This window comes from Bufo gargarizans, chromosome 1 (genome assembly GCF_014858855.1).
Source record: "Bufo gargarizans isolate SCDJY-AF-19 chromosome 1, ASM1485885v1, whole genome shotgun sequence".
NCBI classification, from domain to species: domain Eukaryota; kingdom Metazoa; phylum Chordata; class Amphibia; order Anura; family Bufonidae; genus Bufo; species Bufo gargarizans.
Genome location: NC_058080.1, coordinates 542706722 through 542732788, shown reverse-complemented (window position 1 = coordinate 542732788; position 26067 = coordinate 542706722). Strand labels below are relative to the sequence as shown.

The 26067-nt window shown below is 45.9% G+C and overlaps 1 protein-coding gene across 1 annotated transcript in view; it reads left to right on the top strand.

Moving 5' to 3' along the window:
* The window catches only part of DGCR2 (DiGeorge syndrome critical region gene 2), a 74646-nt gene that overhangs the window by 39935 nt on the left and 8644 nt on the right, over nt 1-26067 (top strand). The window contains exons 5-9 of the mRNA XM_044275538.1: nt 1104-1323; nt 2207-2283; nt 6650-6820; nt 9616-9819; nt 24546-24698. Coding sequence (XP_044131473.1) covers nt 1104-1323; nt 2207-2283; nt 6650-6820; nt 9616-9819; nt 24546-24698 — 825 coding nt within the window. The remainder of the gene's footprint in view (nt 1-1103; nt 1324-2206; nt 2284-6649; nt 6821-9615; nt 9820-24545; nt 24699-26067) is intronic.

Sequence of the window (26067 nt, the reverse complement as noted above, 5' to 3'; positions counted from 1 at the left end):
ATGACAACATATATCCTTTAGGTCCCTTTATTTTAACGCGTTTCGCCCAGTGTGATAAATAAGGCTCATCAGGGCACACTCAACAAGTGTCCCAATCGGCATGAGATATAAACAAAATAGTAAACATTCAGTGGTAACAATGTACCAATAGTCAATAACGAATTCAGCCACAGACATTAATCAAAGTAGAGCTATAAACCATAGGTTTTGTTTGGCTAGTAAACCCAGAGCTCCCCTCAGATGTTTGTCAACACATGATGTGCAAAGTGTTGCATAAATGTGGTTCATGTCAGACATTGCACTAATGATCACATGGGTAATACTTGCGTGTCCATAGATATACACCCAGATTGGTCACATGGGATCACCAGTAAGTAAAATTACTCTACTGTTGGCATAAGTGGGTCGCTTTTCCAGTGATCTGTATCCAACCTTCCGTTAATATAGACGAGTGACCTTTTGGATTGGAAGCCCACAGAAACACTCAGCAGCTCTTCCTTCAGCTTTCGGGTGCATGCACTGCAAAAGATAGGACATGTCCTATCTTTTGCCATATCTTGCGGATCGTGGACACAAAATGGGCATGGTGACCATACAGTCATGTGAATGAGCCCTAATGGGAATCTATCACTGGTTTTATGCTGCTCTATTTGAGGGCACATAAGCTGACAGAGACCCCGAGCAGAATGTTGGTTCACTTACTTGAATTGACACAGTCCCAGACATAACTCAGCTAAATTCAGTATTGAGCATCCCAGTGCAAAACAATTGCTGTAATGAGCTTGTATGTCCTCATGTTCATGAGCCCCCCGCAGCCCTGCTGCTGATTGACGGCGCTCGTCCTAGAGCATTCTGTGGTGCGGAGATCTGGAAGCCCCTTTGAGCTAAGGAGTCCTCAGATAGTCAGTGGATTGAACGGATTTCAGTGTGCTGCTCAATAAAAATCAACAGATTTCAATAAAACGACTTGGCCCTTTTAAGTAAGTGAACCCAGCATTCTGCTCGGGTCCTCTATCCCCAATTTATGAGAGAACAGAATGCAAAATATGTTGTTGTTATATGATGTTCACATTGTGGGGGTGTGTCCCCCCTCCTCTTTTTATGTTTCCTAGGGAAATGCCCATCAGGGTGGCATCACTATGATGGGACAGCAAGCTGCTATAAGGTGTACTCCTCTGGTGAAAACTACTGGGATGCTGTTCAGACCTGTCAGAAGGTGAACGGCTCTCTTGCAACATTTACCACAGACTCTGAGCTAAAGTTTATCTTGGCTCAAGAATGGGAAATGGAAGAAAGGCCGTTCTTAAGAAAGGACCAGAGGAGGTGAGCCATAGCCCCTGGAAACGTATAATAATGGCATGCCCTGTTTTGGTTACTCTGGCAATTATAACTGGTTTTGTTTTTTAACTTGTAATGCGCTACGTTTGATACTAGAAATGTCTTAAAAAGTTTCCTGTAAAAATATTTATTTAAAGGGTTTGCCTCACTTCAGCAAGTAACCTTTTATCATGTAGAGAAAGTTATTGCAAGGCACTTACTAATGTATTGTTATTATCCATATTGCTTCCTTTGCTGGCTGGATTAATTTTTCCATCACATTATACACTGCTTGTTTCCATGGTTACAGACCACCCTGCAATCCATCAGCAGTGGTCGTGCTTGCACACTATAGAAAAAAGCGTCAGCCTCTCTTGTGGCTGGGACCATGGGAGCGCACATAGGCTGGTGCTTTTTTCTATATTGTGCAAGCACGACCACCACTGATGGATAGCAGGGTGGTCTGTAACCATGGAAACAAGCAGTGTATAATGTGATGAAAAAATGAATCCAGCCAGCAAAGGAGGCAATATACGGTAGATAATAACAATATATTACTAAGTCCCTTGTATCAACTTTCTGTACATGATAAATACCACTTACTGAAGTGAGGCAACCCCTTTTAAAGAGTTAGGACAAGATTAGAAATACACGGCTGCACTTTTCTAGAAATCCCACCACACCTCAGCTCCTTTGAAGTCAGTGTCACGCAGACAGACGTCAGGCATGAGTGGCACTATTTTTGGGGAAAAAAGGCCATGTTTCTATAATCTTGTTCAACCTCATGAAACTGAATGCCACCTCCAAGAAAACTGGTGGTCTTTCACTAATTTTGTGACACAGTGCACTCCCATACATACACTTCATCTTTTTATATCTATTTCCATAGACTTTGGGTAGGTTACCAGTTTGTGATCACAAACCGGAACCATTCTGTGGAGGGACACTGGGAAGTGGCTTACAAAGGTAGGTGGACTTTTTGGAATATACCTATTTCATAACATTATGTAATCTACAGACAAAATACAGGGTGGTTCACAAAAATGTAGCCCAACTCCAATATTTACAAATCAAACTGCTTAAAGGGAACCCGTGACAGGGATTTTGTGTATAGAGCTGAGGACATGGGTTGCTAGATGGCCGCTAGCACATCCGCAATACCCAGTCCCCATAGCTCTGTGTGCTTTTATTGTGTACAAAAAACGATTTGATACATATGCAAATGTTTACACAATAAAAGCACACAGAGCTATGGGGGCTGGGTATTGAGGATGTGCTAGTGGCCATCTAGCAACCCATGTCCTCAGCTCTATACACAAAATCCCGGTGACAGGTTCCCTTTAATAGTAAATCGGTCTTAGTTGTCCATAGTAACAAAAAACAATCAGAACTCCGCTTTCATGTTCATTGGTTGCTCTGGGCAACTAAGACTGATAGATAGAGAGACATATATCTATATCTCTATATCTCTATATCTATCTATCTATCAATATTGATTGTGGAAGGTTATGTGCGAAGCAGATGGATCAAGGAAACACGAGACCTTTACCGGCAAGTACCCAGGAACAAACCCACCAGCTAAACGCTGTATTCAGAGGCTGGTTCAGAAATGGCATCACCCTGGCTCTGCTGCCAACATGAAGAAACTGAGGCCTCCATTGATCAGGACGCCTGAAATTCAGCAGCACATTGCAAGTAGCCCCCAAAAATCAACTCCCAAGACGGTCTCAGCAAGTTGGTGTCTCATAAGCGATGTGTCAGCGAGTGCTGAAATATGATCCTGAAACCTGAGTCTAACAAAGCTAAATGTGTAAATTACTGGACTTGGTTGCTGACTGTGTGTGCTGACAGACATTGGCTCCTAACCTGAAAAATTTAGGAGCCAAATTAAAATTTTTAGTTGACAAATTTAAAATACATATAATTATGGTATAATAGAAAAAAAAAAAAAAAATCACACGTCTTACCAAGGGTTGACACAATACCCAAAATTTTACTCTATTTCGATGCCATAAAAAAGTATTGCGATACTCGATACCATGTGAAAAAAATAAAACACCCAAAAAGCTGCATGCATTCCAGATTTTATGGAACGTCTGGACCATAATAGAACAGTCCTAACCTACTTTTTCAAGGAAAATCCCAGCAGTCGTGTCTTCAATCAATAGGATATTTATTTCATCAAATTAGAAATGTCCACAATCCTGGACGCGTTGCGGCTAGCATGCCTTCATCAGCAGATACAGGTATACAAAATGACCTAGTTTATATAAAGGGATATACTCCTCCCCTCATGACAACATCTCCCACTCCCATTACCTACACAGGTGATGGGAGGGGTGTATAATTAACAAAGAAAATGAAAAAACGCCCATTAGTAAATCACAAAAAAAATGGGTCTGTGTCTCAGATTAAGCTTCACAATCACATGTATGCAAAAAAATATTAAATCATATACACTTTTATTTATATATATATATATATATATATATATATATATATATATATATGTGTATATATATATCTCATACATTGCCAGGTATATAAGGTCCCTCACTGAATATTAGAAGTCTGGAAAAAAAAGAACATAAGCATAATATTAGCTTATTAAATATGCATAATCTCATAGTCCCTATTAAGGCCTCTGGGATGTAAAGTGTCCAACGTGTGGATCCAATACGCCTCTCTGCGCAGTAACAGCTTCTTTAAATCACCTCCTCTCCTAGGTCTTTTGACCTGTTCCAAAACTTGGAATCTCAACTGAGAAATCCCATGTTTGCACTGTTCAAAATGAAATGGAATAGGTAATAATACATTTTTTGTGCGAATGGTCGATTTATGTTTCCCAATGCGATCCCTAATCATTTGTGTAGTCTCCCCAATATACAATAAGCCACACGGGCACTTTAATAAGTATATCACATTAGTAGATTCACATGTGAAAAAACCTTCAATAGAGAAAGGGCGCCCACTATGGGGATGAAAAAATGTAGAGCCTCTGATTATATGGGAACATTGGGAACAGTGCAAACATGGGAACGTGCCCTTGCGTTGCGTCGCTAATACAGATTGATTCAGGGTCTTCTTTGTACAATATCTGAATGTACCAATTTATCCCTATAACTAGGTTTCCTCTTATTGCATATCAGAGGTGGATTTTTAAACTCCTCAATAAAGGGGTAAGCCTTCTGTAACAGAGGCCAATGTTTCCGGATAATATTATCTAATTTCTGGTTATAGGGATGAAATTGATGTACCAATGCCACCCTAGAAGATGTATCTCTAGATGATTTACCAGATTCCATAAGTGTTATTTGTGTTTGACTCAGGATGGAACGGGGATAACCCCTTTTGTTCAAATCGCTGAGTCATTTCATTCATCCTGACAAATTGCATGTCAGGGTCAGATACAATGCGACGCACTCGCTGATACTGAGATTTAGGGATTGCTCTTTTCAATGCTGGTGGATGAGAGCTTGTGAATGAAATGAAGAATGCTGTTCCTATCCGTATCCTTCCAAAATAGATCTGTAGATAACCTACCATATTGATCCTTTATCACCATGGTATCTAGAAAGCTCACTCTTTCACTATCTTGAACCAGTGTAAATTTTAAACCCTCGTATGCATGGTTAAGATGGTCAAGGAAGGTTAAAAGGGTCTCATGTGGCCCCGCCCATATGCAAAAGATGTCATCAATAAATCTTTTCCAAACAAGGACATTATTTGAATACCATACGGTGTTATATACTTTTAATTCTTCGAATTGTGACATATATGCATTTGCATAGGGCGGGGCCGCATTTGACCCCATCGCGGTCCCCCGCCTTTGTAGGTAAAAGTCATCTTCAAACATAAAGTAGTTTTCATATAATACTAATTTCAATAGTTCCAACAGAAATTCCTGTTCATCCTGAGTATACTGACCCCTACCTAATAATGATTTGACTGCTTCAACGCCAGTAGCATGATCTATAGAGGTATAGAGACCTAATTTTTGTCGGGGGAAGGTGACAAAAAAAGGCAAATTGCAAGTTTTTTTTTTTTTTTTTTCTGTTACGGCGTTCACCGCATAGGAGATATATTTAAATATTTTAATAGTTCGCACTTTTTCGGGGGCGTGGCTATGTATTTTTTTTTATTTTTATTGTTTATATATTTTATATGTAAAATTGGGCAAGGGGTGATTTAAACTGAATATTTTGGTGTTTTTTTTTTTTAACTTACCCATTTACCCCCTTAGGGGCTAGAACCTGGGATCTTTCATCCCTTGTCCTATTCACCCTGATAGATCTCTATCAGGGTGAATAGGACCTCACACTCTCCCTGCTGCCATGTGCGCTGTGCACACAGCAGCAAGGAGCCGACTATGGCAGCCAGAACTTCAATAGCGTCGGTGCACTGCGCCACCAGTGACTATAGTTTATGCTTAATACAAACGCAGGCTGCGGGTGCCGGACATATCCCATAACCGGCACGCAGCCTCTATGACTGCGCACTGCAATCTGCCTCTATTAACCCATCAGGTGTTGAGGAGAACATGGCACGTGCTGACAGCAGCATGTGCTGACAGCAGCGCGCGCCATGTCGGTTTAATGTGAAAGCGGCGGGTCTAGGCGCAAATGGTGACAAGACTACAAAGTCTTGTCGCCATTTAGCAATTTTAGGTCGCATTTGCAACCATTTTGGTCGCCATCTGGAGCCCTGTACAGTCAGCTGAAAATCCCTATCAGACTCGCGAAACACCACTTCACGACCAGTAAATTGGCATTTGGTGCGCAGGTGTCAGGAACATGAATATTGGGCCAAATTTTCTTCAAATCAACTGTGAATCCTGCAATTTACCCGGACATCTCTGAACAGTTTTACAACCAACTAACGCGAAAAGAAAAAATGTCCCGTTTTTTCCAATAAGATTGGGCACATGCCGGATCTCAAGGAACTCCCTGGTGCGGATACATGGACTGTGAGCAAGGGGTTATGGCCGCCATGTTCTCCAGACTTATCCACATGCGATTTTTATCTGTGGGGAAATGTAAACCAGAAAGTGTCCGCCAACAATCCACATCCCCTGGATGAACTCAAGGAAAACCTTACAAACACCATCTGCAGCATCACTAGCCGTACCAGCCAGCATAATCTGACATGCCCAAAGATGCAGAGACCTGAATGGGGACCACTTTCAGCATCTTGTGACTTTTGGGTAATTAAAAAATAACAACCCACTTCCTCGTTCATCTGGTCATACGATCGCTGGAGGCCGTCCTGTATAATTACTAGTTTCAAATCTAGCATTGCCTCTAATAATAAAGTCTCCTTTTTACTCTTCTAGGCTCCTCTGAAGTTTTCTTACCTCCAGTGCCCATATTTGGCATGTATGATAATGAGAACATCCTTTGTGCCCAGCTGCAGTATTTTTATCTGCCATCTCTCCGGCATCATGGACTCCATAGCTGGTACGCCGAGAACTGCTATGAAAAGTCCTCCTTCCTTTGCAAACGCAGTAAGTATATTTTTATTTTATTTTTTTCAGATTTGGTTTGTTAGCTGTTTCACATCCAAGGCCCTCTTTTACATAAGATAATTTTATTATCACATTTTTCGGAATAGAAGAAGAACCAGAACATAACATGAAATAGTAATTAGAAGAATAAAAGGAGGGGAAAAGCATATGGCCACTAGATGTGGGAAATGTCAGAATCCTTGCACTGTATTGACTGTCTGCAAGAGCCTAGGGAAAAGCATTAGTAACTTACAATTTTCTTATAACAGCTCTTAACCACTTAAAGGTGTTGTCCATCACCATCTAGTGTCATTGTTGTGCAGCTCAGCTCCCAATCACTTGAATCTGGAGGATAGGTCTTCAATATGTAAAAGATGGAAAAGCCCTTAACCCGTTCGCTACGGCGCAAGAGCGATGTGGGAACATGGCGCCCGTGCAGCGGGCGTCATGGCCGGCAGATCTCTGCTGTTTCACACAGCAGAGGCCTGCGGCTAATTACAGTGACCGGCAATAATGCCGATCGCAGTAATTAAATGCTTTAGATGCCGTGATCAAGTGAGATCATGGCACCTAAATGCACAAAAACCTACCTACTGATGCCCCATGTGGCCAATTCGGGCATCGGTCGTTGGGCTGAACACTCTCAGCCTTGCTGATAAGGCTGAAAGTGTTCATGCTGCAATTCTTAATTTGGCCACCAGAAAATAGGGAAGTAAAATGAAATTGCAAAAAACCTCCGGTAGCCAAGGGTTAAATAACTGCCAATATGCCTTTCTACAGTGGTTACTAAAGGGCCTTACCCTGCAGCTGAGCTTAGTATGTGTAAGTAGGAGAGATCTTTTGTGAAAGCGGCTCACTAACAGTGACAGATCACTACTGAAGTGTTAAAAGGGATATGCCATAAAAACCGGGGTCCTGTGTCTGCTGTATAAATAGTGGTGGTCACCCATGTGCTTTGCTGCTCTATACTTTTCTGCTAGAGTTGGCCAAACTCGGTCCTCTGCTTCTCTTTGGCAGTCCATAGAGATTAATGAAGCGGCATCAGATCCCCACTGATCAGACACTTATCCCTTATCCTTAGATCCTGATACAGTACCTTTATAAGTACTTAAAGGGGTTGTCCCACTTCATAAAATAGGTTTTATCTAATCTATTTACCCCCACACAACATATCTTCCTATCCATGTTATTATCCAAAAGCTACCTTTCATTCAAAAAATCATGTAAAGCGATTCCTTTGTTGTTTTCTGTATCCCATGGATACGGCCTCTTTCGTCCGGCCGCATCGCTGTGCCGCGCCTGCGCACAACGGCTGAACAAGTACTCGGGCCGCCTCTCCATTCCTACAAGTACGCGCACGCCCGCGCATGCGCAAATACAGCAGGCGGGTGCCGGAATCAAATAGCCGGCACCCGACCTCTATGACAGGGAGCGGGACCTTAGGGGTTAACTGCCGCTGATCGCAGCCCCCTATCATAGAGGTCGGGTGCCGGCTATTTCACTCCGGCACCCACCTCCTGCATTTGTATTAACATTGGTGGCGCAGTGCGCCCCCCCCCCCCCAGTATAATATACATTCAGTGCGGCCACCCCCCCCCCCCCCAGTATAATATACATTCAGTGCGGCCACCCCCCCCCCCCCAGTATAATATACATTCAGTGCGGCCACCCCCCCCAGTATAATATACATTCAGTGCGGCCACCCCCCCCCCAGTATAATATACATTCAGTGCGGACCCCCCCAGTATAATATACATTGGTGGCGCAGTGGGAAGTGCCAATGAGGGTTAAAAAAATAAATAAAAAATTAACTCACCTCCTCCAATTGTTCGCGCAGCTGCCGGTCTCCTGTTCTATCTTTAGGACCTGTGAAAGGACCTTTGGTGACGTCACTGAGCTAATCACATGGTCCATTACCATGGTGATGGATCATATGATGTACCATGTGATGACCACAGTGATGTCACCAAAGGTCCTTTCACAGGTCCTAAAGATAGAACAGGAGACCGGCAGCTGCGCGAACAATTGGAGGAGGTGAGTTAATTTTTTATTTATTTTTTTAACCCTCATTGGCACTTCCCACTGCGCCACCAATGTATATTATACTGGGGGGGTCCGCACTGAATGTATATTATACTGGGGGGGGGGGTGGCCGCACTGAATGTATATTATACTGGGGGGGGTGGCCGCACTGAATGTATATTATACTGGGGGGGGTGGCCGCACTGAATGTATATTATACTGGGGGGGGGGGTGGCCGCACTGAATGTATATTATACTGGGGGGGGGGTGGCCGCACTGAATGTATATTATACTGGGGGGGGGGTGGCCGCACTGAATGTATATTATACTGGGGGGGGGGGCGGCCGCACTGAATGTATATTATACTGGGGGGGGGGGCGCACTAAATGTATATTATACTGGGGGGGGGGGGGGCCGCACTCAATGTTTATTATACTGGGGGGGGGGCGGGACCTCACATACGGCTCCATGTGGATGACCTCATACACATGAACGAGCACGCAGGGTGAGTCATGAGGAGGCGTGGCCTTCACTCAACTGCCTGAGAACCAGGAAGTTATCAGGACATCTACTGCTGATAAGATTAAAAAAGCAAAGTGGGACAACCCCTTTAAGAGAAGAAATTTCTTAGGAGCTGTGGATGGGGAAAAAAGGCATCAAACCGTCCATGAAGAAGGCAAATTGAGCAAGGGTATCTGGGATACATGACAGAAGACTGTAAAATAGTAGTGTACCTACATGTGTTTTTTAATCAGTTTTTTTTTTTCTTCCAGGTCAGACCTGTGTTGATATCAAAGACAACATTGTAGATGAGGGCTATTATTTCACCCCAAAAGGAGATGATCCATGTCTCAGCTGCACGTGCCACAACGGTGAACCTGAAATGTGTGTGGCTGCTCTATGTGAGAAACCACAGGGATGCCAGCAGTATCTCAAGGATCCAAAAGAATGTTGTAAATTCACTTGTCTAGACCCTGGTAAGACTGGCCAGGAATGAAAGCTTAGGTAGCATTGTGTTTACTCTTTATTTTAGGGGCCTTGCGGAGGAACATGAATTAAGATAAATACAGCAATCATCTGGAAAGTCCCCCTTCTATTCTAGTGCCACCACTCCAGTGCTTCCTACTGGTCTCTGTTTGCCTGGCTGCAGCAGTCTTGTGTTGTAGATGTTGTGTTATCGCTGTGACCAAGTAAACAGACCAGCAAGAATACAGCGGCTCACCCCCTCACCGTATGGATAAGGTGCTCACCCTCAGGTCCCACCCTCAGGACCTCAGAAAACAAGAGGAGGTGTAAGCAATATGAAGGGGCACACTCAGAAGGGAAACACAAGATAGTAACGAATAATGGACTTTATTAGTCTAAAAGAACCCCCTAAAAAATATATAAAAACATACATGTAGACACGCATATACCTATGCAAATGATGTGAAATTACAATAGGGAGGAATTCTCATGGGTGTATTGAAGTCCCAAAATTCTGTGTATACAACAGCGTGCCCGCAATGTCCTATAAATATACATGGATAAACGTGGATGCTGCTCGTATACCGAAACAGTGCACAATGTTTATGCTGCGCTGGATTCCGTAGCGAGTAAGAGACACAACTGGTACCAAGTGTCAGCTAAATCCAAAGTGTTCACTCCACAGTGCAATTGATTATATATAGCTTATGCTTGCTTCATAGATTCTGTAATGCTCGCAAACGAGCGCGGTCTTACCCCTCTTCACTGCTCTCCGCAGCGTTGTATCCAGGCGGCCGTGCACTCACAGCGTGCTACGTGATGTGCTGGCCGTACGTGGCGTCCCACGTAACCTGGTTGTCCGGGGGACTGAGTAGACGCTTTAGGCTACTTTCACACTAGCGTTCGGGGCTCCGCTTGTGAGTTCCGTTTAAAGGCTCTCACAAGCGGCCCCGAACGGATCCGTCCAGCCCTAATGCATTCTGAGTGGATGCGGATCCGCTCAGAATGCATCAGTATGGCTCCGTCTGTCCTCCGCTCCGCTCAGCAGGCGGACACCTGAACGCTGCTTGCAGCGTTCGGGTGTCCGCCTGGCTGTGCGGAGGCAAACGGATCCGTCCAGACTTACAATTTGACACTATATGGCATTTGACACTATATGGCATTTGACACTATATGTTTGAATTTGACACTATATGGCTCAATTTTCAAACGGATCCATCCCCCATTGACTTTCAATGTAAAGTCAAAATGGATCCGTTTGCATTACCATGAAGAAGAAAAAAAAAAAAAAAAGTTTTTTTTTTTTTTTTTTGTTCATGGTAATGCAAACGGATCTGTTCTGAACGGATCTAAGCGTTTGCATTATAGGTGCGGATCCGTCTGTGCAGATACCAGACGGATCCGCTCCGAACGCAAGTGTGAAAGTAGCCTTAATGACGTCACTGTTTGGCGACTGCTCTTCCAGCTTTTGGATTCAAGCAGGTTTTCTTACTTTATTTCTTATTTCTTTTGGTTCCAGGCTTCCTTTTTCTTTGTCCACGCTCACTCTGTATGCCAGACACGTTTCAGGGTCTAACTCCCCTTCCTCAGTGGCCAACTGAGTGAGCGGATCCTCACTCCTTATAAATGGGATATCGTTACCCACAATCCCACATTATTTTGTGCATTGGATAATCTCTGGACTGGATTTCAGTAGTCATACACGTGTCTTATAGGATAAAACCATAAATAACCCCATACATTTGAATACTCATGTTAAGAACACTTAAAAGTTATTAAAAATAGATATAGGAGAAGACTGCAAGGTCTAGCAATCGGTTTCAGAAAACCGCATCAAAATAATGGCCTCACTCAAAAGGCTATATTTTTGTTTTTCAAAGCAGAGGTGAAGTGTAATATAATGTTTCAAAGGAGAGGTGAAATGTAGTATTGCATCAAAAACGCATAAGTGTGAATTGGGTCATATTTATTTAATTTTTTTTTTTTTTTTTTTTTATGTCAAATTTGTCCTCAGAAGTAGATGCCTGCCTTCTGTTTGTATGTTGTTTCACTCAAAAGACTATATTTTTGTTTTTCAAAGCAGAGGTGAAGTTTAATATAATGTTTCAAAGACGAGGTGAAATGTAGTATTGCAATACTACATTTCACCTTTCCTTTGAAACATTATATTACACTTCACCTCTGCTTTGAAAAACAAAAATATAGCCTTTTGAGTGAGGCCATTATTTTGATGCGTTTTTTCTGAAACCGATTGCTAGACCTTGCAGTCTTCTCCTATATCTATTTTTAATAACTTAAGTGTTCTTAACATGAGTATTCAAATGTATGGGGTTATTTATGGTTTTATCCTATAAGACACATGTATGACTACTGAAATCCAGTCCAGAGATTATCCAATGCACAAAATAATGTGGGTAACGATATCCCATTTATAAGGAGTGAGGATCCGCTCACTCAGTTGGCCACTGAGGAAGGGGTGTTAGACCCTGAAACGCGTCTGGCATACAGAGTGAGCGTGGACAAAGAAAAAGGAAGCCTGGAACCAAAAGAAATAAGAAATAAAGTAAGAAAACCTGCTTGAATCCAAAAGCTGGAAGAGCAGTCGCCAAACAGTGACGTCATTAAAGCGTCTACTCAGTCCCCCGGACAACCAGGTTACGTGGGACGCCACATACGGCCAGCACATCACGTAGCACGCTGTGAGTGCACGGCCGCCTGGATACAACGCTGCGGAGAGCAGTGAAGAGGGGTAAGACCGCGCTCGTTTGCGAGCATTACAGAATCTATGAAGCAAGCATAAGCTATATATAATCAATTGCACTGTGGAGTGAACACTTTGGATTTAGCTGACACTTGGTACCAGTTGGTGTCTCTTACTCGCTACGGAATCCAGCGCAGCATAAACATTGTGCACTGTTTCGGTATACAAGCAGCATCCACGTTTATCCATGTATATTTATAGGACATTGCTGGCACGCTGTTGTATACACAGAATTTTGGGACTTCAATACACCCATGAGAATTCCTCCCTATTGTAGTTTCACATCATTTGCATAGGTATATGCGTGTCTACATGTATGTTTTTATATATTTTTTTAGGGGTTTGTTTTAGACTAATAAAGTCCATTATTCGTTACTATCTTGTGTTTCCCTTCTGAGTGTGCCCCTCCATATTGCTTACACCTCCTCAAGTAAACAGACCAGTAGGTGGGAAAATCCTTTAACTATATGCAACCATTAATACATGGAAGTATTCAATTAAAACACGCTGATTACTGAGAAAATACTTGAGTGATCTAATTAGAAACTATATTTTTTCTGGTTCTCAGTGGAGTGGAAACCTTTGTTTTTAGCCATGTCGCCTTTTAAGAATTGCAGTTATTACTTCATTAAGTCTAGTGATTTATGAAAGCTCTGTTTGGATACTCTGTTTGCTGTTTCTATAATTTGATACGTTAATATTTAACCTGTTCATGACCCTGCAGTTTTCTTCTTTTTTTAATTTTTATTTTTTACTCCTGGTCTTTTTTTTTTTTTTTTTTTTTTTTTCTCTCGTTCACATAGCCTTAAGAGGGCCTGTTTTATTGCAGGGCAAGTTGTACTTTCTAATTGCAATATTTAATATTTCATGCAAAGTAGATTTAGGTCCCTCCTCCAGTACCCTCAAGATTCAGGTTTTGGCAGTTAGTGTCCTTTGTAATACTAGTTTATAAGAAGTTTCCTGGGTCTGTAGATTTCTTAATGCAGCGGATAGACTTAGACCTAAAGTAAAAAAAATAAACTTTTTGGTCTCTTGGAATCGTAATGTAGTTTTGTAAGTACTGACTTCTGGTCCCTTTGAACCCTTGATTTACTATTAAAAAGATTTTTGGTAGCAATCTCTTCAGCCAGATGGGTTAGTGGGCTGCAGGCCCTATCTATCCATTAACCAGTTCTTTGAATTCTAGATGACAAATTTGTATTTAAATAAGACCTGAGTTTGCTCCCAATGGTAATCACTTCTTCCCATAGGTCACAAGAAATTTTCATTTCCGACATTTGTTTGTCCCAAATTGCCTGCTAAATAGGTCTGTGTGTAAAAGGACCTTAAAGGGAATGTGTCATCAGAAAATGACCTGCTGTTTAAATCACTTTTTTTTTGTTTAACATATATTTTTAAAGAATTTTTGATGTTTTGAATTTTCCATGTATTATTTATATATATATATATTATAGATAAATCCTGTGGTTTTTGCACTGGCCACTATGTTGAATTGGCACCACTTTTGGTTTATACAGATCACTTTACTGCAGTTAACTCATTCTAATCCTGCCTGTAATGATATTACCTCTGTGTATAGATAAGACAGGATCCACCTTTCACAATAGCTGATTGTCTGTCCGTCTGCTCCTTCCTTGTACAATGACCTCTGCACATGTCACAGAGCATGCCTAGAAAACTCTCCCATAGAAATCTATGGCCCATGGGTCTGCTGTAAAGCAATTTTATGAATGCTTTCTAAATGCTGTTAAGAACGGCTCAGGCAAGATGGCCGCCCCTATAATCAGGAAATAGAAGAAATAGATCTGCAGTCAGAAAATAAAAACAGATTAGAAAAAAAAAAAAAGGATATGCGCTACTTGATTTAAACTGGCAGATAAGTCTACTTTCACATTGGCGTTTTGGCTTTCTGTTTCTGAGATCTGTTCAGGGCTCTCACAAGCGGTCCAAAACGGATAAGTTTTGCCGTAATGCATTCTGAATGGAAAAGGATCCGCTCAAAATGCATCAGTTTGCCTCTGATCCGTCTCTATTCCGCTTTCGAGACTGAGCCATCCGTTTTCTATGACACAATCTGGCACAATCGAAAGCGGATCCGTCCCCATTAACTTTCAATGGTGTTCAAGACGGATCCGTCTTGGCTATATTCCAGATAATACAAAACGGATCCGTTCTGAACGGATGCAGACAGTTGTATTATCTGAACGGATCTGTCCATGAGTGAAAGTAGCCTAAAATGTTTGGTGACACATTTCCTTTAACGGTGTTGTCCGATCTCGCCGTTACTTAGGCGAGACATGGCTGGGAAACAATGGAGCAGGCTGGTACTTCACTGTTGCGTTATCTCCCATTGCATTGCATGGGAGCTGCAGAAACCACATAGCACAGAAAGTTATGCTGTTTCTGAGTTAGGCCTCTTGCACACTGCCGTGTTTCACGGCCGTATGCGGGCCGTGGAACCGCGGCCTGGATTCCTCCTGAGAGCAGGGGCGCACGGCGTCACTGGTTGCTATGACGCCGTGCGCTCCCTGCTGCCGGCACAGTACAGTAATACACTGGTATAGATCATACCAGTGTATTACTGTATTGCGGCGGCAGCAGGGAGCGCACGGCGTCATAGCAACCAGTGACGCCGTGCGCTCCTGCTCTCAGGAGGGATCCAGGCCGCGGTTCCACGGCCTGCATACGGCCGTGAAACACGGCAGTGTGCAAGAGGCCTCAGAGAAACGGTTCTACGATGTTTCCATAGCCCCTTTACACTGCAATGGGAGCAACTGGAACAGAAGATTTGGCCCGCTCCGTTGCTTCCCAGTCACCTAGTGGTTGGCACTTAGCCAGATCTCGCCTTGGTAGCAGGATGATGGGACAACACCTTCAACACATTAGTTCTTAATAGACATTTCTCGCCCATTTTCCTTGGGGGACACAGACCTTGGGTATAGCTCAGCTCCCTAGGAGGCGTGACACTAAGTAAAACTGTTAAGCCCCTCCTCCATCAGCTATACCCTCAGCCTGGAGATAGAGGCTACCAGTTTTAGCTTAGTGTCCAAGGAGGCAAGACACTCCCTGCTACTGCAGGGCTGTTTTCTCCTTGTTATTTTTACTTTTTCTTCTAATTTTGTTATTTTATTTTTTCCTAGGGATACCAGAGACGCATTAGACCTCTCTGCTCTCCCGGGGTTGAGCTGCGCCAGTGCCAACTTATCTGCACTGCTGCCTCCCCCACAGAAGCAATAGGAGGATCTGGGCAGCAATGGCTCCCCTACATCCCGCCAGCTAGGGGGTCGCCCGCACGCCAAGCCCCTCTTCCAGCTTCCTGCCACTGCGGTGCCAGTGGCTGAAGGGGCGACCCTGCTGGAAAGGACTGAGGGTGAAGACGTCGGACGGTGAGATGGCTATTCCAGCCCATACCCCGTCCCTATCTGCAGCATCTACCCCTCTGGGTAAGGGGGGCACCCGTGGTCGCTCATTCTGAGCGCTCATCTGCAGGACAATGCAGCACAGCAGCATCCTCAGCACCCCCACGCCGTTCCCCCCCACGCTGCTATCTTTCTCCCCCCCCCCCCCCCATTCGGGGCTGACTCCATTTTTCTCTTCTCTCTCTCCCCCTTCCCGCCGAGAACGGGGGGCGGGGCTTAGCGGTCCCGGCAGGGGGCGGGGCTTACGCGCGCGTCATTTTGGGGGCGGAGCTACGTTCTCCTTCACAGGAGACATTTCAAGCGCTGGAGGGGGCGGAGCTTGTTCCCCGCGCTTTCTGCTGAGGTTTCCCGCGCTTCCTCACTCCTGACAGGAAGCTGGGACACGGTGGGGGACTCTAACCTCCTGTGTACATCGCTCGGCTTCTGTGGGCGCTCTCTGCTGCTCACTGCTGTTCACTGCTTCTCTGCTGCTGCTGATCTGGGCCATCTCCTGACGTTCTTCTGAGGCACTGGTAGGACAGTTAACCCTCTCCTAACCCTCCTGGTCATAGCTGCTATAACCCTTTGTGGTCTCTATATTAGAGTACAACCACACTTCAGCATGTCAGATCCCACAGGTGCCCCCAAACCCTGGTACCATGCCTGTACCGCCTGTAAGGAACTTTTTCCGCGTGGGCAATCTGAGCCGCATTGCCTTGCATGTCAGGCCCCGGTGCAGGGCCCGCTTCCCGCTGCGCCCCCCGGTGCCTCTGAACCCCCTGACTGGGCTAGGTCTCTGTCTCAGGCGGTGGAAAGCCTTACACACGTAGTGGGCCGTCTCGTGGATAGACCGCCTCTCCCGCAGGCTGCCACAATCCCTGTCGCACCCGCTGGGACTACCGTTTCTGCCGCCCCCACTGGTTCCCTGCCTCCCAGCGAATCTTCCAGGGCCCGGCATACTCAGAAACGTTCAAGGGTTGAGCGCACATCTTCTCCAGATGCTTCGCTCTCTCCGCCATGCGTGCGAGCTCAGTCAAGTCTATCCTCTCAAAGGGATACGCTTTCTGAGGGAGAACTGGCGGATTCGGACGTGGACATGGACTCAGAGCTTCCGTCCAAATTGGCATCCGCGGTGGGGCATCTTGTCACTAGCATCCGTGATACCTTTCAGCTACACGATGACCCCCCCAGCTCTGAACAGGCCGGCGTGTCCTTTCTCCGCCCCAAACAGGCCTCCAAGGTTTTTCCCATACACGCTGATTTTTCTTCTGTGGTATCCAAGGCTTGGACTCGGCCTAACGTCCGCTTTATTACACCCAAAAAGCTGGACATTTGTTATCCCTTTCCAGCGGATTCTGTGACCACGTGGACATCCCCGCCTAAGGTTGATCCTCCCGTGGCTCGCCTGTCCAAAAGCACTACTATTCCTGTACAGGACGGATCTTCCCTCCAGTCTGTTGAGGACCGTCGTACGGAATCCCTCTCCAAGGCCATATTTACTGCCTCTGGTTCGGCCCTTAGACCGGTCTTTGCCTCCGCCTGGGTTGGCAAAGCGGTCTCTGAATGGGGTTTGCAACTGGAACGGGAGTTGGGGTCGGACGTCCCTGTTCAGGACCTCCGTTCCTTAGCCCAACTAATTGTTCAGGCCGGAAAATTCGTCTGTGAGGCCTCCCTTGATGCGGGTGCCCTCATTGCCCGTTCCTCTGCCCTGGCAGTTTCTGTCAGGAGGGAACTCTGGCTGAAGGTTTGGGCGGCGGACGCCGCTTCCAAACGCTCTTTGGCCGGCCTACCATTCACGGGTTCCCGCCTGTTCGGAACCAGTCTGGACGAACTTATATCAGAGGCCACGGGTGGGAAGAGTACTCACCTCCCCCAGTCCAGGCCAATGGGCGCCCCCCGTGGTCGCGCTGGTTCGTCCCGTTTTCGGTCCTTTCGCAAGCCCACCGGGTCTAGACCCGCGGCCAGTTCTTCTTCCTCTGGCCCAGCCCAGGATAGACGCAAGAAGCCGTTTTTTCGGACGCAACCTACCTGGCGCAAGTCCCAGCCTGCACGGGCTCCCACAGGCCAGCAGCCCTCTGCCTGAAGGTGCGCCCCCACCCACCCGGGTGGGGGGCCGCCTTCTCCTATTCAGGAACGTATGGCGGGCCCACATCTCAGACGCATGGGCGCTCGAGATTGTATCTTGCGGATACAAAATCGAATTTGCGTCCATTCCGCCAGACCGTTTCTTCCGATCCCGTCCTCCGCGAGATCCCGTACGAGTGGCCGCCTTCTTCGCGGCCATTCACTCTCTAATGGACAAGGGTGTCGTCGCCCCCGTGCCTCCGACGGAAAGGTTCAGGGGGTTCTACTCGAACCTCTTTGTGGTTCCCAAGAAGGAAGGCTCAGTGCGTCCGATCTTGGACCTAAAACGCCTGAACCGTTTTCTCCGACTGCAGAGATTCCGGATGGAGTCTCTCAGGTCCGCAGTGGCCTCCCTGGAAAGAGGGGATTTCATGGCCTCAATCGAAATTCAGGATGCATACCTCCACGTTCCGGTTGCTCCATGTCATCACCGCTTCCTGCGCTTCGCGGTGGGGGACGATCACTTCCAATTCGTCGCCCTTCCCTTTGGTCTGGCGACGGCTCCTCGAGTGTTCACCAAGGTCCTGGCCCCTGTCTTGCCCCTTCTACGTTCAAGAAGTGTTTTTCTTCTCCCATACTTGGACGACATCCTGGTCAAGGCACCCTCCTTCTCTCAGACATCCCGCAGTGTGGAACTCACTCTGGAGACCCTGACGCGGTTCGGTTGGATTATCAACCACCCCAAATCTTCCCTTACCCCCTCCAGACGGCTGATCTTCCTGGGGATGCTCCTGGATACAGAGTTGGCGGAGGTCCGCCTTCTGTCGGACAAGCGTCTGGCCCTTCGCGGGTCGGTTCGCAGTCTCCTCCGTCATCACCGCCCTTCCCTCAGATCCAGCATGCGGTTGTTGGGAAAGATGGTTGCCTGTTTCGAAGTGGTGCCGTTCGCACAATTCCGATCCCGCACCTTTCAGAGGGCAATTCTGTCGGCCTGGGACAAATCACCGAGGAGTCTGGACAGGACCTTTCTTCTGCCTCCCCTGGCTCGGGCTTCCCTCGGCTGGTGGTTGCATATCCCTCTAAGGAGGAAGTCCTTCCTTCCACTGAACTGGCTGGTGATTACCACAGATGCCAGCTTACGGGGGTGGGGGGGGGTTTTCCCTCCCCGGTCCGTCCAGGGCGTTTGGTCTCTATCGGAGTCCAGACTTCCAATCAATATTCTGGAACTGAGGGCGATTCTTCTGTCCCTCAGACACTGGACCCATCTGCTGAGGGGCCACCCTGTTCGGATCCAATCGGACAATGCCACGGCTGTGGCATACATAAACCATCAGGGAGGCACTCGCAGCGATGCAAGAGGTGACCCTCATTCTCCTCTGGGCGGAGACGCACGTGCCGGCCTTATCTGCGATTTACATCCCGGGGGTGGACAACTGGGCGGCGGATTTCCTCAGCCGGTCCACCATCGACCCGGGAGAATGGTCCCTGCACCCAGAGGTGTTCGAAGCCCTTTGTCTTCGCTGGGGTCGCCCCGACGTGGACCTCATGGCCTCCAAATTCAACCACAAGGTCCCCCTATACCTGGCCAGGGCACGGGACCCGAAGGCATACGGCGCCGACGCGCTCGTCCTTCCGTGGCGCGAATTCTCCCTTCTGTACGTCTTTCCTCCTTTTCCCCTCCTGCCACGGGTTCTTCGGAGGATCGCGGTAGAGGGTGTCCCCGCGATTCTAATCGCCCCGGATTGGCCCCGCCGGTCTTGGTACGCCGACCTAATGTTGCTGCTGGCAGACGCACCGTGGCCACTGCCCTCCAGGGAAGACCTTCTCTCTCAGGGACCGATCTTCCACGAGCATTTAGGCTCGCTACGTTTGACGGCGTGGCTATTGAGACCGCCGTCTTAACGCGACGGGGTTTCTCCGCGGACGTAGTCCGCACCATGATCCGGGCTCGTAAGCCCGTATCCTCTAGGATCTACTATCGGGTTTGGAGGTCCTATCTGGGGTTCTGTGAGTCCCGGAGCATCCCACCTCTCCGGTTTTCTCTTCCCACAATCCTGTCCTTCCTCCAGTCGGGTCTGGACCTGGGGCTGTGCCTCAGTTCTCTGAAGGGTCAGATTTCGGCGCTGTCTATTCTTCTCCAGCGTCCCCTGGCCCCTCTAGGGCCAATTAAGACCTTCTTACAAGGGGTGGCTCACTCTGTTCCGCCGTACCGCCCTCCAGTTCCTTCCTGGGACCTGAATGTGGTGCTCTCGGCGCTCCAATCAGCCCCCTTCGAGCCTTTACGGGAGGTCTCCCTTCGCCTTCTGTCCTGCAAGGTCATCTTTCTTGTGGCCGTCACGTCTCTCCGACGGGTGTCGGAGTTAGCGGCTCTTTCTTGCTCCGAACCTTTCCTGATCTTCCACCAGGATAAGGTTGTGCTTCGGCCTGTCCCGACTTTCCTGCCAAAGGTGGTCTCCGCCTTTCACATCAATGAGGACATCGTCCTTCCGTCGCTCTGTCCCTCTCCTTCCCACCCCAGAGAACGGGAACTGCACCGTCTGGATGTGGTCAGGGCGTTGAGGATTTACGTGGAGGTCACCGGGTCCTTTCGGCGCACGGACTCCCTGTTTGTGGTTCCGGAGGGTTCGCGCAGAGGGTTGGCGGTCTCCAAGGTGGCTATTGCCCGTTTCATTAAACTGGCGGTGTCTGAGGCTTATCGAGCCAAGGGCAGACCTCCGCCTTTCGGCGTCACTGCTCATTCCACCAGAGCAGTCGGAGCTTCCTGGGCGCAGAGGCATCGGGCCTCGGCTGAACAGTTGTGCAAAGCAGCCACTTGGTCCTCTCTGCACACTTTCACAAAGTTCTATAGGGTGCATACGCATGCATCAGCGGATGCTGCTTTGGGCCGCCTGGTTTTGCAGGCAGCGGTTTCCTGATGCTCTGGTGGTGTTCCGCCTTGGGTTTGTGGTCCCTCCCTTCTTGGACTGCTCTTGAACGTCCCAAGGTCTGTGTCCCCCAAGGAAAATGGGCGAGAAAAGGAGATTTTTGTATAACTTACCAGTTAAATCTCTTTCTCGCTCTTCCTTGGGGGACACAGCACCCACCCTTCTGTGTTTGGTTACAGGGTTATGGTCTGGCGCCCCGTTGGGTTGCTGGCTGGTTGTTTCCGTTATTGGTTGTTATCCTTTCACTACTTGGACACGCAACTGGTAGCCTCTATCTCCAGGCTGAGGGTATAGCTGATGGAGGAGGGGCTTAACAGTTTTACTTAGTGTCACGCCTCCTAGGGAGCTGAGCTATACCCAAGGTCTGTGTCCCCCAAGGAAGAGCGAGAAAGAGATTTAACTGGTAAGTTATACAAAAATCTCCTTTTTATGTTGAATGGGTCTGGATCCATCCCGGCCACCGCATGGACGTTGCCCGTGCATTGGGGACCGCAAATTGCGGTGCCCAATGCACGGAACGCAACCATAACGGCCGCGTGCAAGAGGCCTAAAGCTGATACACAGCACAGAAACCTGGTTGGTTTGTCTGATACTTAAAATGTACTCTTACCCTGAGTACAATACAAAAATGGGATCAGCTCTGATGTACATTTTTGGACTGGAGTCACTGCAGGTAGTGGGAGTGCATTGTTTCAAGCATCTCTTGGTCCTTCCTGAGACCTGTAGTCATGCTTTGAGAGCCTAGATAAAAGTAAGTGTTTGCCGAGAACCAACATCACAATCATTGCAGACTGGGCCTGGAAAAGAGTCCCGGACACCTGAGAAGAGTCATGGTTATTCATGAATTCCTGCTCCACCTGCTGATGACTGAAAGTCTAATACCTAGTTTTCTCTCTAGGAGAGAACTGGCAACCGTCAGCAGATGGGTGTGAGAGCAGGAGACTATGAATAACTAGGACTCTTTTCAGTGCCTGGGCTGCAATGATTATGATGCTGGTTCTCAGCAACCGCTTACCTTTAGCTTATGAGTGACACATTGCTGAAATCAGCATTTCTGTCACTATTTTATGCTGCCCTCAGTGAGTTTAGCATAAAGTTGATGACGGGTTCCCTTTAAGAAATTCATTCCAGGTACAGGCAAAATCTTTGTCGCTTAGATGTACAACAGTCCCATTGCTGCAACAGATTCTCACATGCGGCTCCTCGAGTGGATTCATATCATCCATATACAGAAATTGGTTTGTGAAATCTGTGAGGCATGACTCCTTGGTGGTCAAACAAAAATGGGAGGGGGAGGTTGGTTATATATCAGAGGATCAATGGAAAGCAGTACTAGCAATAACACCTCAGTTAGAAGTCTGCGAGGGCCAGCGTGAATTACTTCTTGTTCACAATGTATACCGGACTCCATCCTTTCTGTTCAAGAGCGGTGTTAGGCACAATGGTTTTTGCCCTAGATGGGGGCGAGAGTCCTGCATCCCTGATGCACATGTTCTGGGTGTGTAGGGAGCTTCGGAATTTCTGGACAGGCGCGCTAATCTGTATTAAAGATGCTTATCACATTGTGGTCCCACCTAGTCCGAGGACGTGTGTTGGGACTGTTGAACATTACAAATTGCAATTTGTGCCTGGGGGTGCAGCGTTTGCTCTTCCAGGCCAGAAAATGAATTGCTAAATACTGGCTTAGACCCCAGCCTCCTTCTAGGGTTGAATTTTTGAACAGAATGGACAAGATTCTTTGTCTGAAAAAAGGAGTATATATTAAAAGGCAGTGCTTGGCCAAGGTCACAAAAATTTGGGACAAGTGGATATTTTATAGGATCAATGCGGCATAGTTTGGCTTATGATTGCCTTGGCTGTGATGGGAGGAGTGGCCTCGGAGCTGCGGGTGGTTACTGAGTTTGCGCATACGAGACCGGGATTGGGAATAATAACTATGGTGGGTGATCAGGGGCCGAGGAGATGAGACAAGTTTATCATGGAAAGTGAAGGGGCTAAGACCTTATCAAGGGTGACAGTTCTATCTTCTGCAACATTCTGACACACGCTACCTATACAAATGTTATAGTAACCGTCTCATCGCTGGGAGGTGGGTTGGGGGCAGTTTATTTTATTTTGTGTTACACCTGAAAGGGTATATTGTTTGTTTCTTTTACTTTCACTATTGAAATATGGATGTCAATTATGGAAAAAGTCTTGACAATTTTCTGAATGCCAAAATTGATTGTCTATACTCATGCCTTTTTTTTTTTTTTTTCTGTATCTTGAATACTTGTTTAATAAAAAAAAATCTGATAAAAAAAAAAAGAAATGGGTCCAACATAGATCCAAAATGTTGCACTTTCTGGAAAATGCACGTGTGGCTTGAAATACAAATATACAAACTGTATATCGATCCCTTTCTGTTGTCTGCGTTTGACCTTGGCAACAGGGCCACTTTTATATAAATATTTTAATTTTTTTTATTTTTTTTTATACTTTATAGTCGTATACTGACTTATACCAACATTACCCCCCCCCCCCCCCCCCCCAAAAAAACACACTAACTAGCTAGCTACTGCTATTTTTAGGTCATGTGTGGTTTCATATGAAGTATACACACCAATAGAACCAAAAACCACCACACTGAATAATCGGAGACCTTTATTAGTACACATCAATAATATTTTAATAATGTTAATATTATAAACCACAATAAAGTATTACAAAGACAAAGCATAGCCCATAATGAATGTAAAATACAGACCAATGTGCCTCCAACCTTGACGTACGTTTCGCTAATAGGCTTCCTCAGGGGTTTCTATGCATGGCTGCCTTTTATTTTCTATTGTCTTGTGATATCTGTTACTTATACTAGCTTTCTGGCTTGCACTCTGCACTTTACTTGCTTGCATGTACCATAGATGATTACTACATGACCAATGTAGCTTTGTTTTTTCTGTATATGTATGCCGCTGTTGTGATTTTAATATTATGAACATTATTGATGTGTACTAATAAAGGATTTTGTGTATAGAGCTGAGGACATGGGTTGCTAGATGGCCGTTAGCACATCCGTAATACCCAGTCCCCATAGCTCTGTGTGCTTTTATTGTGTAAAAGCACGATTTGATACATATGCAAAATTAACCTGAGATGAGTCCTGTCCCTGACTCATCTCACATACAGGACTCATCTCAGGTTAATTTGCATATGTATTAAATCAGTTTTTTTTTTTACACAATAAAAGCACACAGAGCTATGGGGACTGGGTATTGTGGATGTGCTAACGGACATCTAGCAACCCATGTCCTCAGCTCTATGCACAAAATCCCGGTGACGGGTTCCCTTTAATTATTCATATTGATTATTCAGTGTGGTGGTTTATACCAACGTTGGCAAAGACTGAGGTGAAAAGATTATCCTTTTGGCTGCTGTATTGCCAATGTAACCCTGTGGTCACGTTTAGCATTTATGTCTGACGCTTTCTTGGTGTACACAGTGAACAGGTGTGAAGATAACCTACGGTAATAACTGTTTGGCTTTATTTTACTGTATGACAACACACAGCAATTTTAGCCATAATCCAATTCTTATCTCTCAATTCCTAGATGGAAGCAGTCTTTTTGATTCAATGGCCAGTGGAATGCGTCTGATTGTGAGCTGCATCTCCTCTTTCCTTATACTCTCTCTTCTGCTGTTCATGGTTCATCGGCTGCGTCAGAGACGGAGGGAGCGTATTGAATCTTTAATTGGAGCAAACTGTAAGCAATTTTCCTATAAATGTGTTCTTTATTTTAAAGGGGTATTCCCATCTCAGACAATGGGGGCATAGTGCTAGGATATGCCCCCATTGTCTGATAGGTGCGGGTCCCACCGCTGGGACCCGCACCTACAACGAGAACAAAGCGGGGGATGCTCTGGCTGGAGGACCCCGGATTTCCTGGTGTCTGTCCACCACCAAGCGCTTCTCCCATAGAAGTGAATGGGAGCGCACTGCGCATGCGCGGCCCATGCTCCCATTCATTTCTATGGAGCAGACGGCAATAACCGAGCCAGTGCTTGGCTATTTTCGGCGGCCCCATAGAAATGAATGCAGGGTGGCTGCGCATGTGCAGTGCGCCCTCCGTTCATTTCCCAGCTCTGTTCTCATTGTAGGTGCGGGTCCTAACGGTGGGACCCACACCTATCAGACAATGGGGGTATATCCTAGTGATATGCCCCCATTGTCTGAGATGGGGAAAACCCCTTTTAAATGCTCATGTTTCTACCTCTTTAAGATCAAAACTGATTATACTTGACCTGTTAAGTTTTTGTGTGTTTTTGTTTTTTCATTTCTTTCCAAAAGCCCCAACTTTTTAAATTTTTCATTCACATAGCCATATGAAGGCTTATTTTTTGCGGGACAAGTTGTATTTTTTAATGGAAATATTTAATTTACCATAATTTGTTTTGGAAAACTTGGAAAAAGTTCTTTGTGGTGTGAAATTGAAAGAAAATTCCACCCTCCACTGTTTTTACAGTGTTCACTGCGAAAAATGACATTATTCTGCGGGTCAGTATGATAACACTGATACCAAATATATATAATATTTATTTTTAAAAATACATTTTTACAATATTTTTTATTTTTTTAGGTTATGTTTGACTTCAAAAATATTTTGATATTTTAACAGTTTTGACATTTTTGGACACAGCATTGCCTGTTTTTTATTGTGTAAAATTGAAAAAAGGGGTGGTTTGAATTTTTTTTATATTGCGTTTTATTTATTTTTTTACTTTTTTGTACTGTAATTTTTAGTCCCCTTAGTGGACTTGCACAAGTGATCTTATAACTGTACTATACCTATACACTGCAATAGAATACTATTCCAGTGTATGAGATTCTGACAGAATGTTGCAGAGCTGTGCCTCACACACACACTTTACTGTGACAGGCCTGGAAACCTTTACAAGGCCCCAGGATGTCATAGCAACCGATTGGAGTCCTGCGAGTTTGCTGCAGGAACTCTGATCTGAGGCCAGTTGAGCCCCCTCCCTCTGTCTAACCCCACAGATGGTGTGTGCACTATTGACAATGGCCTCTGAAGAGGTAAATGACCGGGATTTACATAATTGCCGATCCCGGTTGCT